Source organism: Pleurodeles waltl, chromosome 4_2 (assembly GCF_031143425.1).
Source record: "Pleurodeles waltl isolate 20211129_DDA chromosome 4_2, aPleWal1.hap1.20221129, whole genome shotgun sequence".
NCBI lineage: Eukaryota > Metazoa > Chordata > Amphibia > Caudata > Salamandridae > Pleurodeles > Pleurodeles waltl.
Genome location: NC_090443.1, coordinates 519,642,592 through 519,661,535, shown reverse-complemented (window position 1 = coordinate 519,661,535; position 18,944 = coordinate 519,642,592). Strand labels below are relative to the sequence as shown.

Below are 18,944 nucleotides of genomic sequence, written 5' to 3'. Positions count from 1 at the left end.
CCATTTCTGCCCCCCTTGGGGGCAGATCGGCCGATTTTAGGTCAATCTACCCCCAAGGGGGCAGAAACCACTAGACACAGTGGATTTTTTTTTGCACCAATGTCACGCAGTGGGAGTGACCCCGTAGGCAAGGGTCGCTCCCGGGGGTGGGGATTTATTTTAGGCCATTTCGGCCCCCCCGGAGGCAGAAACCTCTAGGCGCCAGGGCAAGTTTTTTTTTTGTGTTTTTTTTTTTGTTTGTTTGTTTTTTTAGAGATGGGGAGCGACCCATTAGGCAAGGGTTGCTCCCCCGGGGGGCAAATTGTATTTAGACCATTTCTGCCCCCCTTGGGGGCAGATCGGCCGATTTTAGGTCAATCTGCCCCCAAGGGGGCAGAAACAACTAGGCGCCAGGGCAAGTTTTTTTTTGTGTTTTTTTTTTGGTTGTTTGTTTTTTTAGAGATTGGGAGCGACCCATTAGGCAACGGTTGCTCCCCTGAGGGGGAAATTGTATTTAGACCATTTCTGCCCCTCTTGGGGGCAGATCTGCCGATTTAAGGTCAATCTGCCCCCAAGGGGGCAGAAACAACTAGGCAGCGGGGATTTTTTTTTTTGCGCTAATGTCACGCAAGGGGAGCGACCCCGTAGGCAAGGGTCGCTCCCAGGGGGGCTTGGGAGGGGTTGGGGGCAAATTTATTTTAAGCCATTTCTGCCCCCCCCGGGGCAGATCGGCCTATTGTCATTAGGCCGATCTGCCTCCGGGGGGGGCAGAAACCTCTAGGCACCAGGGCAAATTTTTTTTGTGTGTTTTTTTTTGTTTGTTTGTTTGTTTTTTAGAGATGGGGAGCGACCCATTAGGCAAGGGTCGCTCCCCTGGGGGGCAAATTGTATTTAGACCATTTCTGCACCCCTTGGGGGCAGATCGGCCAATTTTTGTTAGGCCAATCTGCCCCCATGGGGGCAGAAACCACTTAGGCACCAGGGATTGGTGTGTGTGTATGCGTGTGTTTTCTTCAGGGAGGCAGCCCCTTGGGTAAGGGTCGCTCCCCATGGGAGCACATTACTGTTGGCCATATCTGCCCCCCATTGGGGGCAGATGGGCCTATTTTTGGAAGGCCCATCTGCCCCAAGGGGGTGGGGGGGCAGAACGCACACCAGAGGGCAGGGAAGTTTTTTTCCCAAAAATTAGAGGGTGGGGGTATGGCCATACCCCCACCCCAAATAAATGGGGCCAAAGTTGTTCTGCCCACTAGTGGCAGATGGGGCAATTACCCCTGATACACACCCCGGAGGGAGCAGAAAGTCTACTAGATGCCAGGGAATTTTAAAAAAAACAAAAAATATTGGGGTGGTGGCTACCAACCAGTATGGGCCTGGTTACGCCCCCACCTCAACTGAAGGAGGTAACAGTCTTTCAGCTCTCCCCGCACTCTAAAACATCTTATCCCACAGCAAGCAAGAAGGCATTTTATTATTTTAGGTTTTAGTTTTACATTTGGGCCATGAGAACTTGGCTTACTCTCAAAATCGACCCACTTGGAATGGTGAGAGCTGCACTTTATGGACTTTGGGACGCTGCCATGTAGAAAAATCCACAAGACCTAGACACATCTGAAAACTAAACATCTGGGTGATTCCAGACTGGTGAGTTTCACATGCACCCCGCACCATTTTTGTACCCACAATCCCCTGCAAAACTCCAACTTTGCTGGAAATCACACATTTTTCCCACGTTTTTGTGATGGAACCTTCCGGAATCTGCAGAAATCCACAAAATTCCTACCACCCAGCATTGTCTCATCTATACCGATAAACATTCTGCTGCACTTGTCAGCCTAAAAATTTTTTTTTGCAAACTGCCCTTTTGGACCCCCTTTGTTCCCCCTCAATATTGACATGTTTTTGGCTCTTCCCTTTCACAACCACTTGGCCCACCTACACAAATGAGATATCATTTTTACCGGGGGACTGAGGGGAACATTGGGTGGTATGAAATGTGTCCCAGTGTGGTGATCCCACACAGAAATGTGGGAAAATTGAGATTTTTTAGCTAAATTTGAGGTTTGCTGAGGATTCTGGGTAAGAAAACATTGGGGGATCCACGCAAGGCACACCTCACTGGACTGCCTCGGGTGTCTAGTTTTCAGAAACGTCTGGGTTTGGTAGGTTTCCCTAGAAGGCTGCTGAGCCCAGGACCAAAAACACAGGCGCCCCCCTGCAATCCACGTTGTGTTTTGAGCCATTTCCTTTCGTGGGCACTAGGCCTACCCACACAAGTGAGGTACCATTTTTATCGGGAGACGTGGGGGAACACTGGGTGGAAGGAAATTTGTGGCTCCTCTCCGATTCCAGGACTTTGTGTCACCGAAATGAGAGGAAAAAGTGTTTTTTTTGGCCAAATTTTGAGGTTTGCAAAGGATTCTGGGCAACAGAACCTGGTCAGAGCCCCACAAGTCACCCCATCTTGGATTCCCCTAGGTCTCTAGTTTTGAAAAATGCACAGGTTGGGTAGGTTTCTTTAGGTGCCGGCTGAGCTAGAGGGCAAATCTACAGGTAGGCACTTTGCAAAAAACACCTCTGTTTTCTGTCAAAAAATGGGATGTGTCCACGTTGTGTTTTGGGGCATTTCCTGTTGCAGGCGCTAGGCCTACCCACACAAGTAAGGTATAATTTTTATCGGGAGACTTGGAGGAACGCTGGGTGGAAGGAAATTTGTGGCTCCTCTGATTCCAGAACTTTCTGTTACCGAAATGTGAGGAAAATGTGTTTTTTTAGCCAAATTTTGAGGTTTGCAAAGGATTCTGGGTAACAGAACCTGGTCAGAGCCCCACAAGTCACCCCATCTCGGATTCCCCTAGGTCTCTAGTTTTCAAAAATGCACAGGTTTGGTAGGTTTCCCTAGGTGCCGGCTGAGCTAGAGGCCAAAGTCTACAGGTAGGCACTTTGCAAAAAACACCTCTGTTTTCTGTCAAAAAATGGGATGTGTCCATGTTGTGTTTTGGGGCATTTCCTGTCGCGGGCGCTAGGCCTACCCACACAAGTGAGGTATCATTTTTATCGGGAGACTTGGGGGAACATAGAATAGCAAAACAAGTATTATTGCCCCTTGTCTTTCTCTACATTTATTCATTCCAAATATAAGAGAGTGTGTAAAAAAGACGTCTATTTGAGAAATGCCCTGTAATTCACATGCTAGTATGGGCACCCCGGAATTCAGAGATGTGCAAATAACCACTGCTCCTCAACACCTTCTCTTGTGCCCATTTTGGAAATACAAAGGTTTTCTTGATAGCTATTTTTCACTCTTTATATTTCAGCAAATGAATTGCTGTATACCCGGTATAGAATGAAAACCCACTGCAGGGTGCAGCTAATTTATTGGCTCTGGGTACCTAGGGTTCTTGATGAACCTACAAGCCCTATATATCCCCGCAACCAGAAGAGTCCAGCAGACATAACCGTATATTGCTTTAAAAAATCAGACATTGCAGGAAAAAGTTACAGAGTAAAACGTAGAGAAAAATTGCTGTTTTTTTCACCTCAATTTCAATATTTTTTTTCAGTTGTTATTTTCTGTAGGAAACTCTTGTAAGATCTACACAAATTACCCCTTGCTGAATTCAGAATATTGTCTACTTTTTAGAAATGTTTAGGTTTCTGGGATCCAGCATTGGTTTCACGCCCATTTCTGTCACTGACTGGAAGGAGGCTGAAAGCACAAAAAATCGTAAAAATGGGGTATGTCCCGGTAAAATGCCAAAATTGTGTTGAAAAATTGGGTTTTCTGATTCAAGTCTGCCTGTTCCTGAAAGCTGGGAAGCTGGTGATTTTAGCACCACAAACTCGTTGTTGATGCAATTTTCCGGGAAAAAAACACAAGCCTTCTTCTGCAGCCCCTTTTTCCCATTTTTTAAAAAAAAACGAAATTTTCACTGTATTTTGGCTACTTTCTTGGCCTCCTTCAGTGGAACCCACAAAGTCTGGGTACCTGTAGAATCCCTAGGATGTTGGAAAAAAGGACGGAAATTTGGCATGGGTAGCTTATGTGGACAAAAAGTTATGAGGGCCTAAGCGAGAACTATTCCAAATAGGCAAAAAAAGGCCTGGCACAGGAGGGGTAAAAGGCCTGGCAGCGAAGGGGTTAAAGTATCATGCGCCATATGCGCCATGCAGACCAAAGTGTTGCCTCTCTCCTGAGGTGTATACCGTAACGTTGCTTGAAGGGTTGTTTGGTTTGTTCTTGGGATTCACTGTACGTGTTATTGTCTAGTGTGGGTAGGGGGAGGGTTTATTGAGTTTATATGTAATTGTTTTGTTTCTTTTCTGTTGCCCGCCCTATACATATTATATTTTCAATAGATGTTGCACAACCATTCCCACACTGACAGTTCTGATGGCACCCTCAAGGAATGTCAGAACTCACCCTTCTCACTTGGAACATACAGGACTCGAAGGGAAACAGGTGCTCTCCTACCTATTCAGATATGAGGTCAAAATAGCTCTCCTTCATCAGACTCACCTCTCATGTCGTGACTCCCACACATTTGCGTTCTCCTGAGGGACGCATCTCTCTTTCTTCTGTTACAGTTCCTATTCGAGAAGGGTATGTATCCTTAAACACAAAAGTATCCCTTGCTCACTCACAACCATATTCGCTGATCCTGAGTCCTACATTATATTAACCACTATCCTAGTTGGCAAACAAACCTTGCTGATAAACGTATAGGTACCAAACACAGCTGCCCCCAAGTTTTACCAAGACACTTATTCACATATGGGACATTTGATGGCTGACCTAATCGTCATGGGTGGGGCATTAAACATGGTGCAGAGCACTTCAGTAGATTCCTTTAATGCGCAGGTGAACAGCGAGCTGCGGAACTTGTTTTTTTTTCAGAACCTCACTGACACCTACGTACTTCATGACATCTGGCGCAACTATTTAACCCCTCCACATCTGATTATACCTTTTACTCCACTCCCCACAGCATATGGATGAGGCTTGATTACTGGTTCCACTCCGCAAATGCTGTGCAGTGGACTGCTGATGTGACACACTTGTCGCGTACATTATCGGATCACTATCTGGTCCACGTGGTACCACAAATACCAGATAGAGGTGGTCTGGAAAGCTGCTGGCGCTTCCCGAACTAAGCCGTACAGGACACAGGTTTCCACTCCAAGACTTCATGACTCAATAGTGGAGTACTTTGCCCTCTATACCGGTTTTGTCTTGACAGAGACTACAGTGTGGGAGGCTTGTAAGGCCTGTCAACGCAGTGTGTGCATCCCCAAACATGCAGCATACTGCGAGATACATGCTCCCGCTTCAATTGACTGGAGTCTGGGCTACACGACATTGACTGCGAAGACTCTTGTTCCCATTGTAATTCTCAACTGCGCCGACGCTAGGTCTTACTGTCTGATTTCCAGAACCTGGCCGATAGGGAAATAGCATATCTGGGGAAACACACCACTGTCTGGCAATACGGGAAAGGGGAATGTCCTAGTAGTACTTTGGCAAGGCTACTCTGCTCCAACCATCTTAGTAGCTACATTACTATGCTACATTCCCATACAGGTAAAATAGTATCAGATAAGGTATGCATAATGGTGGAGTTACTATGCCTTCATGAACAGTTCTACTCCTCCGGCTCATCAGGTGACTCTGCTGAAATCATAGATTATCTCAGGGAAACCGCAATGGTTTGTGTCACTGATGGCCAACAACGCTACTAGAGCGAACCCATCTCCTGTGAAGAAATCATCCAGGTCATAGATGCCCTTGGCGGATCTCTAGCCCCTGCCCTCGATTGCATCATGGGTACTTTCTATAAAGCATATAAACACCTATTAGCATCACATCTCTTCGACATGTATGCAGAATCCTTTGAATCGGGCACCCTGCTACCCACATTGTGAGAGGCCATCCCAGCCTCTTACTGAAACCCGGGAAAGACCCCCAACTATGCACTTCCTATCGCCCCCTCTCCCACTCAATCTGGACAATAAAATTTCAGCTAAGATAATTACTACTAGACTGTCCCTCTTAATGGAGAAAATTATATCTCCTATTCAAACAGCCTTTGTTTCCTACAGGTCCTTCACATTGAACTTGTGCATGACCTTTGCTGTGCTCAATAGGATCGCTCCTGAGACCCCCGCAGTGGTTGCCATAATAGATGCCAAAAAGGCATTCAACTCCTTGGAATGCCCCTTTCTGAGGGCAACATTAGCTAAACTAGGCTTCCCGTGCATTTTCATTTAATTAACCATGCTCCTCTACACCAAACCTATGACCCCACTATGAGTATGGTTCACTCTTAGGCCTAGAGAGACTAGGCAAGGCTGCCCTCTATCCCTGCTCCTCTTTATTACCACAGTGGACCCTCTGGTTCATCACCTCCAAGAAAAACATATGCATTGTGGTCTCCAATTCACACACTACACCCTTTTACTATTCTTGTATGCAGATGACTTACTGCTCTTTATTCACCACCCCTCTGGTAACCTCACACTCTTAATCCGCGAAATTTTATGATTTGGAGGCTTCTCCGGTCTACACATGACTGCACTAAACCAGAACTCTTTCCACTCACCAGCTGCACACAGTATGCTGCCATTGAAAAACCCCTGACTTGGAACACCGACACCACTAAATACTGGGGTATACACTTACAGATGGATAAAGACCAGATTATTTGACTCAACTATGGCCCGCTATTGATAAACTATCGACACCAGTAGATCATTGGATTAAACTCCCCCTCTCTATAGCAGGTTGTGTGGCGATCATAAAAATTATTGTCCTCCCCCATTTCCTATAAGACTTTCTTAATATTCCCACACCCCAGACAGAATTTTTTTTAACGCCCTATGCAGCTACCCTCTGCAGCTTATATGGGCTGGGGGCAAACCTCACATCCTATGGGACACCATGGCCCTTCCCTATGATATGGTGGCTTCGGAGTCCCAGATCCCCAACTATATTACCACGCAGCACAATGCCAATTTGAGGTCCATTGGCACCATCCAGATGCCCGAGTTCTGCACCTGAAGCTGGAGAGACATCAAACTGGCGACCTCCCACTATTTTCCATATTACCAAAAGGTATCCCCATGGACCCATCAGACATACAAACCCTCTCTACTACCAGCTGGGTATGGCAAAATCACTATTGAATGTTTGGAGGGGATATTCTATACTCACCAGATATACCAGTGATGCTCCATGCATTTCTGGCACTGATGGAGAACCTGGGGGCACTGAGGCTACACCGACTAGCATTCTAGTCATGTGGGGCCCACCCCTGCCTCTCCTGCGACAGCCGTCTATGCCAGAGGCAAGCCAGGGAGAGGCGCTCAAGGCCATAATGAAGTGGAAGCTGAAAAGACCTGTATGTTTAGAGGACTTTGAGGAAAATGAGTGGATCAGAAACCGGAGGTGACACAAGAATGAGGGAGGGTACGGGTGGAGGCGTTGACTAGTGCAGAGGAAAGCACTGGACCGCCTACATACCATAAAGACCATGAGGCAAAGTCCCTTAATCTCAATACCGCTCCTAAGCACCAAGGGAGAGGCGTGACAGACGAAGCAGCAAGTGGCTGGGAATGGAGCATGCACCATTTGGTGGTGGTTTTCTGCACAAACGTACTTGGTTGGGGTATAGACTCCCCAGTCTGAGAGTACGACTGGTAAACCCTCTTGGATGGAGTCAATACTATAATTCCATGCTTACGAACTGCACTGAAAAGGGGACTGACTTACGTGATTGTGGGGTACAGAAGGGAAAAACAGGGAAGGATGTACAAGAAGGGCAATACCACGTCCACTAGTGTGCAGCACACTGCTACCCTAAACCTTATGGTAAGAAGTATCCAGGGAGGTAACAGAGCCTCATTGAGTTCGACAACAAAACCTGTAAGTGATATTTGGTGACGGGTTCTATGCTCAGAGCTGGACGGATACTCATGGCCGCCTACTTCTCTTAGATCCCCAAGGGGGACGCTGACAACTGAGGAAGGAGAGACGGGACAACCCCAAGAGGAGAGCATCCCAGAATACAGACACACCAGAGGACTGAACACTCAAACTATGCACCCTGTACTGTTCCCTTATAAATAAACACTACCTCAAACCTATCCAGTGTGGGCTTGTGTCCCTAGTCTTGCAACAATACCCCTGATCAATAACACCCCAGGCTCCCCCTTATCTGCAGAAAGCTAGTACAGTGCATCCTACAACACCATGACATCCATACCATCTGTGATATCTTACCAGATGGACGTATACTCACACATGCTGATGATGTGCGCTTTCATGGAGCCTCTTATATAGATTACCCTGTCCTTCGACAATTCCACTGTGCCTTACGCTCCCACTTACGCTCTTATCCTTTTGCTCCAGACAACTTGCCCCCGCTTACACTCATTATCTATGACCCCGATGGGGGACAGTTATTAGGTTATGCAGAACTTGCATAGCCATGAGACCCCAACCATCCAGGCAGGCCAGGGAGACATGGGAATGCAACTTGAGACTTCCATTATCTGACAAAATTTGTTACTATTGCAGCACTCAGATAAAGCTCATTTTCTATCAACCAGAAACACAAACTTTTACATTTCAGATTCCTACATCGGGCTTATACTACACCCAAATATTTGGCACAAATTGACCCTACACACTCGCCCCATTGCCCTAAGTGATATACCTTAGACACCGACTTCGCACATCGAACCTGGATATGTCCACACATTGGCAGGTACTGGACTCAAATATTCTCTCTAGTCTTTGCCATGATAGGAGTCCTGATCGAGCCTAACCTGCTGATGGCTCTTCAGGGTACGAAATTCACCTAACAAATCACAAGTCTTCAGGCTTCACAAGTTGGGGCTTATTTATGTACATGTCATAACACTAACTACTCTGGCATGTGGCTATTCTTGTTAAAAGAGGCACATCATTCCAAATGTTATACTCAGTATCAGACCCTGATGGAAGGTGTGCAGTTATGCAACACACACTAGCTGGGGAACACATACCACTGGTCACTATTTACTCTTCCAGTGTTGAAGACCCAGCATTTGTCCAGAAATTCATAAAAGTCACTCAGGAAATGGTTCCAAATACAAAAATTTAAGGAAGAGCCTTTAATACAATGCTGGATTCCTCACCAAATAAACGTGGTTCTGTGCACTTTCGCATCACTTTTAAGGCCAAAGCCTTGCTACAAGTCTTAATAGCTCTTGCTAAATTATTAAACACCATCACAATAGACTTGTGATGGTAATCAAATCCCACTGCTACTGAGTTTACCTTCTATCCTCCAGTATACTGTATAACACCTATACTCAGATTGATTACTGGTTAAGCACAAGCCAATGGGGGATGGGGTATAGACATCTCCCACCTGGTTAGAACCCCATCCAGTTATAGGCAAGTCAAGCTTGTGATCTCTGTTCTAGATACTGTGACATGTATGACCCTCTGGTGAATCCCAGTACAGATTCTACTGTATTCTATATTCAGCACTGTGTTAGGAAATGCACTTGCATTTCAAAAACACAGATAGCTCTGTTTCAAAATATGGTGTGGTATGGGAGGCATTCAAAGTGGCCATTGTGTGTATATTGTTAAATACTATGCAGTGAACAAATCCTTAAGAAACCACCTCTTTCAGCTGTAGTTCAAATTAAGTTCCTTGGAGATCCAACGAGTATTGGCTGGGAAAGATTCTCACTTAGCCACAATGACATCTATGTTACTGAACTAAAAGAAGATACAGAAAGGGAATTTAGCTTCCAGGGTATGTTCATTTATATGCATAGGAAACAAATGGTGAGGATGACAGACTGTTGGATCATACATCCTTAACATGGTATTCCCCTAAATCCTTTGCCTTTGCTACCAAAACATAGTAAAGTTGGGGGGGGGGCATGGCTTGGCACCGTAGGAAGATGGCTGCCTTCATCGGAGCTCCGTGACCACAACGGAGGCACAGGGAGCCGGCTCGTTTATCCTGAATAATTTTAATACTGCTGAAGAAAGGAAAAGTTAGGGGAATATGCCTCGGCAGCATTATTCCCCTTGAAATGAAGTAAAAGGTATTTTTCAATGACTTACATCGTCTGAGAAATTTATTGCGACTGCCATTTTGTTTTTTTACTTTTCACCTCATAATTTCATTTTTTGCTCTATTTATTGTGGTATGAGAGTTTCCTTTTGCACTTTTTGGTTTAAAGGTGTGTATCTATGCTCTTTATTCATCGTATTTGCCTTTTTGGAAGATTTGTTCCAGCTTAAGGAGAATTTTGTACTACTCTCTTTTCTGAGATGAACCCCACTTCATATAATATATGCTTTACTATATATTGGGCAGAATTATTAATTTTTGCTTATGGGTAGATCTAGGAACCTTCAATTGACTAGCAACAAAGTACAAAGCAATAAAAGTTCTGAAAATATTTATTTGTCAAACTCATTTGCTCCTTTATCAACTATGGAGAATGCCGGGGCTACTACTCTTGATGCTACACTCTCAGCACCTGTTTCTCCCCCTAAGTTGTTGATACCATATCTATGGAGTTACTCCTTGAGGAAATAAGAGCACTTAAACCCTATATGGAGGATACAAATACACAATTACAAATATTAGAAGACAAATGGTCTCTTGTGGAAAACAGAGTCTCTTGTGTGAACGAAGAGTGGACGTGTTTGAAGATTCAGTGACGGTTATTCAGTCTCTGCAATCTGAAGTTACTATGGTAAAAAAGCATGCAGAAGATAAGGAAAATCAAAATCACAGGAATAATCTACGCATCTACGGTCTTCCTTAAGGAATTGAAGGATGGATTCTTTATCTTTCTTTCAAGCAATTCTGGAACTGCCTACTTCTCTTGTTTTGAATATACAAAGAGCGCACAGACTTGGTCATAACCTCACATTTGGCTTCAACGTCACAGAAACCAAGAGGAATAATACTTTATTTTTTGGGGTATATAGACTTGCTGAAGGTTCTCAGAGCAGCAAAAGCTAAAGGTCGGATCACGTGATCAGGTTCCAATCATTTTCTTTGCTCTGGATTATGCTAAATCGACAGTGGACAAACAAAATAAATTTCTAGATATGCGTCCGGCATTAAAGCCACTTAATGCTCGGTATGGTCTCTTTCATCCATGTTTGTTCAAGGTGACCTACAATATTAAGACCACAACGTATGAAGATCCAGTATTACTTCAGCAATTTATTGAGTCTTGTAGAGTTGAAACCATGGACACTTCCAAAATATCAGAGACTTGAATATTGTATTGTTTTTTGTTTTACTATTATGCTCTTATTTAATGGATATGCCCATTATTGGTTTCTGTAATCTTAAATGTGTTCAATTATCTATGGTTTTCAATGTTTCCTATGTTCCTCTCTTTTTAGATCTTCATGCGCTTACGTACCCGTCTTTTGTGGTAGCAACCTATGTGGCCGGGTCCCTCTTCCCTTCATATCTGCGGTTGTGGAGTGAAGGTTGCGTTGTCTTTCCTTTGTGGTTTCACCACCCTCACATTGTTTTTGTCTTATAGGTATGTTTTTATTACTCATTATGTGTTTTTTCTGTAGTTTTCATGTTTTCTTCTTTATTTTGTTCTGTTTGTTTTCTTTCACTTCATCTCTTCTGCTCTTACTATTTTTTCCTCCTTTTCTTTTCTTCTTTCTATTTTCTTATGTGCATAGTTCTATTTTTCTTTTTCTGTACATCAAATGTTTTCTTTTGGTTCAATTTCTTCATATTAATGGGTGGTTTATATGCATTTATTTCATGGTCATGTTACATTTTCTATATATTAAATGACAATTAGATTTGATCCGCAATAAAGCGTCAAAGAGTTTTAACACATATTTTAAAATTGAAAGCTTACATTGCTCTGTTGCAAGAGACTCACCTAACAGGTGATGAGGTAGCTAAACTTAAAAGACAATGGGTAGGTCATGTTTTTGCATCTCTGGGTACGAGGAAAGGAAATGGGGTTACTATACTGTGTCATAAGGCTTTGGACATTACTGATTTTTCTCAAAATTCTGATGAGCAGGGTAGATGGGTTATAGTTTCAATTAATATTAATAAAGTACCTCTAACTATATTTAATTTTTATGCGCCAACTCAACCTGATAAATCCTTTTGGAATGAAATATTAGCTAAGTTTATGACTCTTTCATATGAATATTTGATTTTTGGAGGTGATTGTAATATGGTTATGGACCCCTTTCTTGATCGCAAATCCAATTCTAGATTTGTTCCATCCATCATATTTTCACAGTTTACCTCCATGATTCAACAAAGAGCATTAACGGATGTTTGGAGATTGTGTAACCCCACATTACAGGAATTTTCCTTTTTTTCCCCAGTACATTCTTCCCAATTGAGGATTGATTATCAGTTTGTCTCACAACCTCTTGTACAACATGTTTTGGGTTCAGAGATTGGTTCCAAATGAATATCAGATCAGGCTCCTGTGAGCATGGCTGTATCAAAAAGGAGAGACAGGGAGGATTTTGACCAGGTCCAGTGTGCAGTCTCCCTAAATACTAATCAATAATCACACTAGGCACGCAGTTCCTAAAGGGTGAGAAGGAAGAAGCACAGGCACTCCTTATTCAGAAGATAGAACCCTCACACATCCATTGGATGTCATGCTTCATCCACGGTCTGCTCCTCGCCAGGTTGGCAATGCAATGCCCGATGGGCCCCCGCGAGGGGGCTCTGTGCCGTAGGTCTTATAAGCGTGCCACAAAAGTAAGTAGGAGAGGAATCAGACCTACTAAAAAGAACAGAGAGAACTATAGATAAAATTGTCTCAAGAACCAGCCAAGGACCTTCTTGTTAGGGTCAAGAGCCAGTGTCCTCTATACCCCTGATGGTTAGAGTTTAGGAGCATTACTTTCCTTATACTCCCCTTGTTTTTAACCTTGTCCAGGGCCGACTTTTTCAAGTAAAACTGACTTTGGCTCATCCTTGAGACAATTTTATCTATAGTTCTCTCTGTTCTTTTTAGTAAGTCTGATTCCTCTCCACCGAATTACTCTCCTCAAGCCAGACAAACCCCCAACTTAATGTGATACATATCACCCACTTTTGTTATTCAACACTAATAAGAAGCTCTTAACTAATCTATTCACTATTAGGCTACTTCTGCTCAAGTCATTCTATGTATTACCACAGCAGACACAGTTCATCTGGTAACACTCTAGGTTTCTCATTTGTGTGCTCTATTTTCCATGACACAGCAAGTTTGAGCAAAGGTTGAAGCAATAGCAGTATTCTTAGATGTCACAAAAGCATTTGATTTGATGAAATGCTCCTTTTCACTGAATGTGATAATTGGACTTCCTTTTGAAGTCTCTCAGAGCATTTCAGCAGGCGGATCGTGAAGCGATCTGGCTGCTGAAATGCCCACTAGACACCAGGGATAATTTGTAGAATGGAAATTAGCATAAGGGGAGTGACCCCTTGGGCAAGGGGCGCTCTCCAGGGGGGCAATTATTTTCAAGGCATTTTCTGGGCGGGCAGAAACCTCTAGGCACCAGGGATTTCGTTTTTGTTTTTTAGAGGTGGGGAGCGACCCTTAGGCAAGGGTCACTCCCCTAGGAGGCAGATTATATTTAGGCCAGTTCTGCCGCCCTTGGGGTCTAATTTTTATTAGGCTAATGGGCAGAAACCACTAGACACCAGGGAGTTTTTTATTTGAAGGTCATTTTCACGCAAGGGGAGCGACCCTTTAGGCAACGGTCGCTCCCCCGGGGTGGGGGGGGCAAATTGTATTTAGGCCATTTCTGCCCCCCCTATTTTCATTAGGCCGATCTGCCCCCAAGGGGGGTAGAAACCACTAGGCAACAGGGATTTTTTTTTGGTGCCAATTTCACACAAGGGGAGCGACCCCTTAGGCAAGGGTCACTTCCCTGGGGGGGGCAAATGTATTTTAGGCCATTTCTGCCCCCCTTGGGGGCAGATCGGCCTATTTTCATTAGGCCGATCTGCCCCCAAGGAGGGCAGAAACCACTAGGCACCAGGGATTTTTTTTCCCGCCAATTTCACGCAAGGAGAGCAACCCCTTAGGGAAAGGGTCACTCCCCTGGGGGTGGAGGATTTATTTTAGGCCATTTCCGCTCCCTTCGGGGGCAGATCGGCCTATTTCTATTAGGCCAATCTGCCCATGGGGGGGACAGAAACCACTTTGGTACTAGGGATTGGTGTGTGTGTGTATGTGTGTGTTTTGTTTGGGGGGCAGCCCCTTGGGCAAGAGTCACTTCCCATGGGGGCACATTACTATTTGCCACATCTGTCCCCCTTGGGAGAACATCAGCCTATTTTTGGAAGGCCCATCTGCCCCGAGGGGGGCAGAAAGCCCTCCAGAGATGAGGGAAGATTTTTCTCTTCAAAATAAGAGTGTTGGGGTATGGCCAAACCCCCACCCCAAATAAATGGGGCCAAAGTTGTTCTGTGCACCAGTGGGCAGATGGGGCAATTACCCGGGGGGGGGGGGGGTCAGAAAGCCTAGTAGAGGCCAGGAAATTAAAAAAAAAACATAGGGGGTCATTCCGACCCTGGCGGTCATAGACGCCAGGGCCGGGGACCGCGGATGCACCGCCAACAGGCTGGCGATGCCTCCAGGCCAATTCTGACCGCGGCGGTAAAGCCGCGGTCAGAAAAGGGAAACTGGCGGTTTCCCGCCGGTTTTCCCCTGGCCTGAAGAATCCTGCATGGCGGCGCTGCAGGCAGCGCCGCCATGGGGATTCCGACCCCCTTCCCGCCAGCCTGGTTCTGGCGGTTTTGACCCCGTCGCACCCTTTCCACTCCGCCGGCTCCATTCGGAGCAGGCATCCTCGTGGAAGGGGGTTTCCCGCTGGGCGGGTGGGCGGCCTTCTGGCGGTCGCCCGCCAGCCCAGTGGGAAACTCAGAATGACCGCTGCGGTCTTTTGACCGCGGTACGGTCTTCTGGCGGTTCCCCAAGATTAGAATGACCCCCATAGTGTGGTGGTGGAGTCTTTCAGCTCTTCCCCCGCACACCAAAACATCTTATCCCAGGGCAAGCAAGAGGGCACTTGATTATTTTGGGTTTTGGTTTTACATTTGGGCCATGAGAGCTTGGCTAACTCTCAAAATCGTCCCACTTGCAATGGTGAGGGCTGCACTTTATGGACTTTGGGGGGGCTGCCATCTAGAAAAATCCACAAACCCTAGACACATCTGAAAACTAAACATCTGGGTGAGTACAGGGTAGTGTGCTTCACATGCACTCTGCACCATTTGTTTTACCCATGATGCCCTGCAAACCTCCAACTTTGCCTGAAATCACACATTTTTTCCACATTTTTGTGATGGAACCTTCCGGAATCTGCAGGAATCCACAAAATTCCTACCACCCAGCATTGTCTCATCTATACCGATAAAAATTCTTCCCCACTTGTCAGCCTAAAAATGCTTTATTTCAAACTGCCCTTTTGGACCCGCTTTGGTTCCCCCTCAATTTCAACATGTTTTTTGCTCTTCCCTGTCACAGGCACTTGGTCCACCTACACAAGTGAGGTATCATTTTTACTGGGAGACTAAGAGGAATGTTGGGTGGCAGGAAATTTGTCCAGGTGCAGTGATCCCACACAGAAATGTGGGAAAAATGTGATTTTTGTAGCTAAATTTGAGATTTGCTGAGGATTCTGGGTAAGAAAACATTGTGGGATCCACGTGAGTCACACCTCCCTGGTTCCCCTTTAGTGTCTAGTTTTCAGAAATATATGGCTGCTGAGCCCAGGACCAAAAACGCAGGTTTCTCTCCCTCCCCCGCAAAAACAGGTGGTTTAGTATTTGATCATTTTGATGTGTCCACATAATGTTTTGGGGCATTTCCTTTTACTGGACCTAGGCCTACCCACACAAGTGAGGTACAATTTTTATCAGGAGTCTTGGGGGAACACTGGGTTGAAGGAAATTTGTGGCTCCTCTCAGATTACAGAACTTTCTGTCATCAAAATGTGAGGAAAAAGTGTTTTATGGCCACATTTTGAGGTTTGCAAAGGTTTCTGGGTAACGGAACCTGGTGAGAGCCCCACAAGTCACCCCATCTTGGATTCCCCTTAGGTGTCTAGTTTTCAAAAATGTGCAGGTTTAGTAGTTTTCCCAAGGTGCCGGCTGAGCTAGAGGCCGAAATCCACAGCTAGGCACTTTGCAAAAAACAGGTCTGTTTTCTTCGGGAAAATGTGATGTGTCCACGTTGTGTTTTGGGGCTTTTCCTGTCATGGGCGCTAGGCCTACCCACACAAGTGAGGTACCATTTTTATTGGGAGACTTGGAACGCTGGGTGGAAGGAAATTTGTGACTCCTCTCAGATTTCAATACTATCTGTCACCGAAATGTGAGGAAAAAGTGTTTTTTTGGCCAAATGTTGAGGTTTGCAAAGGATTCTGGGTAACAGAACCTGGTGAGAGCCCCACAAGTCATCTGATATTGGATTCCCCTAGGTGTCTAGTTTTCAAAAATGTGCAGGTTTGGTAGGTTTCCCTAGGTGCCGGCTGAGCTAAAGGCCAAAATACACAGCTAGGCACTTTGCAAAAAACAGGTTTGTTTTCTTTCAGAAAATGTGGTGTGCCCATGTTGTGTTTTGGGGCATTTCCTGTCATAGGCGCTAGGCCGACCCACATAAGTGAGGTACCATTTTTATTGGGAGAATTGGGGGAACGCTGGGTGGAATGGAATTTGTGCCTCCTCTCAGATTCCAGAACTTTCTGTCACCAAATTTGAGGAAAGGGTGTTTTTTTAGCCACATTTTGAGGTTTGCAAAGCATTCTGGGTAACAGAACCTGGTGAGAGCCCCATTCTGCATTTTCCATGGTGTCTAGTTTTCAAAAATGCATATGTTTGGTAGGTTTCCCTAGGTGCCGGCTGAGCTAGAGGCCAAAATCTACAGCTAGGCACTATGCAAAAAACACGTCAGATTTCAAATTAAAAATGTGATGTGTCCCAGTTGCGTTTCCTGTCACAAGCATTAGGCCTACCCACACAAGTGAGGTACCATTTTATCGGGTGATGTGGTGGAACACAAGAATAGCAAAACAAGTGTTATTGCCCTTTGTCTTTCTCTGCAGTTTTTCCTTCCAAATGTAAGACAGTGTGTAAAAAAGACATCTATTTGAGAAATGCCCTGTTATTCACATGCTAGTATGGGCACCCCGGAATTCAGAGATGTGCAAATAACCCCTGCTTCTCAACACCTTATCTTGTGCCCATTTTGGAAATACAAAGGTTTTCCTGATACCTATTTTTCACTCTTTATATGTCAGCAAATGAATTGCTGAATACCCAGTATAGAATGAAAACTCATTGCAAGATGCAGCTCATTTATTTGCTCTGAGTACCTAGGGTTCTTGATAAACCTGCAAGCCCTATACATCACCGCAACCAGAAGAGTCCAGCAGATGTAACGGTATATTGCTTTAAAAAATCTGACATTGCAGAAAAAGGTTACAGAGTAAAATGTAGAGAAAAATTGCAGTTTTTTTCACCTCAATTTCAATATTTATTTTATTTCAGCTGTTATTTTCTGTAGGAAAACCTTGTAGGATCTACACAAATTACCCCTTGCTGAATTCAGAATTGTGTCTACTTTTCAGAAATGTTTAGCTGTCTGGGATCCAGCATTGGTTTCATACCCATTTCTGTCACTAACTGGAAGGAGGCTGATATCACAAAAAATTGTAAAAATTGGATATGTGTTGAAAAATTGGGTTTTCCGATTTAAGCCTGCCTGTTCCCAAAAGGTGGGAAGCTGGTGATTTTAGCACCGCAAACCATTTGTTGATGCCATTTTCAGGGAAAAAAACACAAGCCTTCTTCTGCAGCCCTTCTTTCCCATTTAAAAAAAATGACTACATTGTTGCTCTATTTTGGCTAATTTCTTTGTCTCCTTCAGTAGAATCCACAAACTCTGGGTACCTCTGGAATCCCTAGAATGTTGGAAAAAAAGGACGCAAATTTGGCATGGGTAGCTTATGTGGACAAATTGTTATGAGGGCCTAAGTACGTTCTGCTGCAAATAGCCAAAAAAAGGCCTGGCACCTGAGGGGAAAAAGGCCTGGCAGAGAAGAGGTTAAAAAATCCTTTTTTGCTGTCACAAACAGGCTGATTCTGCAATTCGGCCTGTATGTGACCTCAAAAACGTTTTGTACAATTGCCCTCCTGAATCTTCTGGCACTTGTTTTGCATAATACTCGAGGTGCTCTAGCAGAAGCCTTTTTTGAGTGTGTGTGTGTAATGTGATTTTACTTTCTTTGAGGTAACCTTTTCTACCTGGCAGGATCCAGAAACTAGAATTTAGTTACCCCAGGCAGCTCCTGTTCAAGGGCACACTTAAGTTTATTTCACGTTTGAAGACACTAGTTTGCAAATTTCGTCTTGCATGATAGGGCTTCTGGCTCCCAGACACTCTTAATGCCAAACTATATGTTATGCACCTGATGGAAAAGTATGTTGAGCAAGATTTGTGAACAGTAAGGAAAGAAAAAAGGATATACGGTCAGAACAAAAACATACTATTCCATGTGATGATTTGAAACAGCAAGCGTATTAGTCTGCTCTGCGTATCTGAAATGTGCGATTGAAGAACACTTTGTAATGTTTGTATTTATTTGGAATGTGCATCATCAATAATGAGTTTATATTAGTACAGCTTTTCTTAACCCTTTGATTTTTGTGGACCCCTAATGTATCACTAATGGATGTCGGGCACACCCACCTTGGTAGTTTCTATGATTGGAAAGTTAAAACAATGCACAACAAATTTAGAAACAAATATGCATCAAACAAATACACAATTTATGAAAAAGTTTATTTAATTCACAAACAAAATATGCAAAACTTAATATTGTATTTGTAATAGGAAGGTTTGAACCTTTCAAAATGTAATCTTTGTTTCTAAAACGT

General features: G+C 44.4%; 1 protein-coding gene across 3 annotated transcripts in view; it reads left to right on the top strand.

Annotated features, from left to right (window-relative positions):
* Window positions 1-18,944, top strand: part of LOC138293039 (dimethylaniline monooxygenase [N-oxide-forming] 2-like) — a 403,220-nt gene that overhangs the window by 39,925 nt on the left and 344,351 nt on the right. For 2 of the 3 annotated variants that reach the window (XM_069232022.1, XM_069232021.1), the window contains exon 2: window positions 11,411-11,556. In XM_069232022.1, coding sequence (XP_069088123.1) covers window positions 11,453-11,556 — 104 coding nt within the window. In that variant the 5' untranslated portion in view covers window positions 11,411-11,452. Of the gene's footprint in view, window positions 1-11,410; window positions 11,557-18,944 lie in introns of those variants that run through there. The other variant, XM_069232023.1, reaches the window with a different exon arrangement.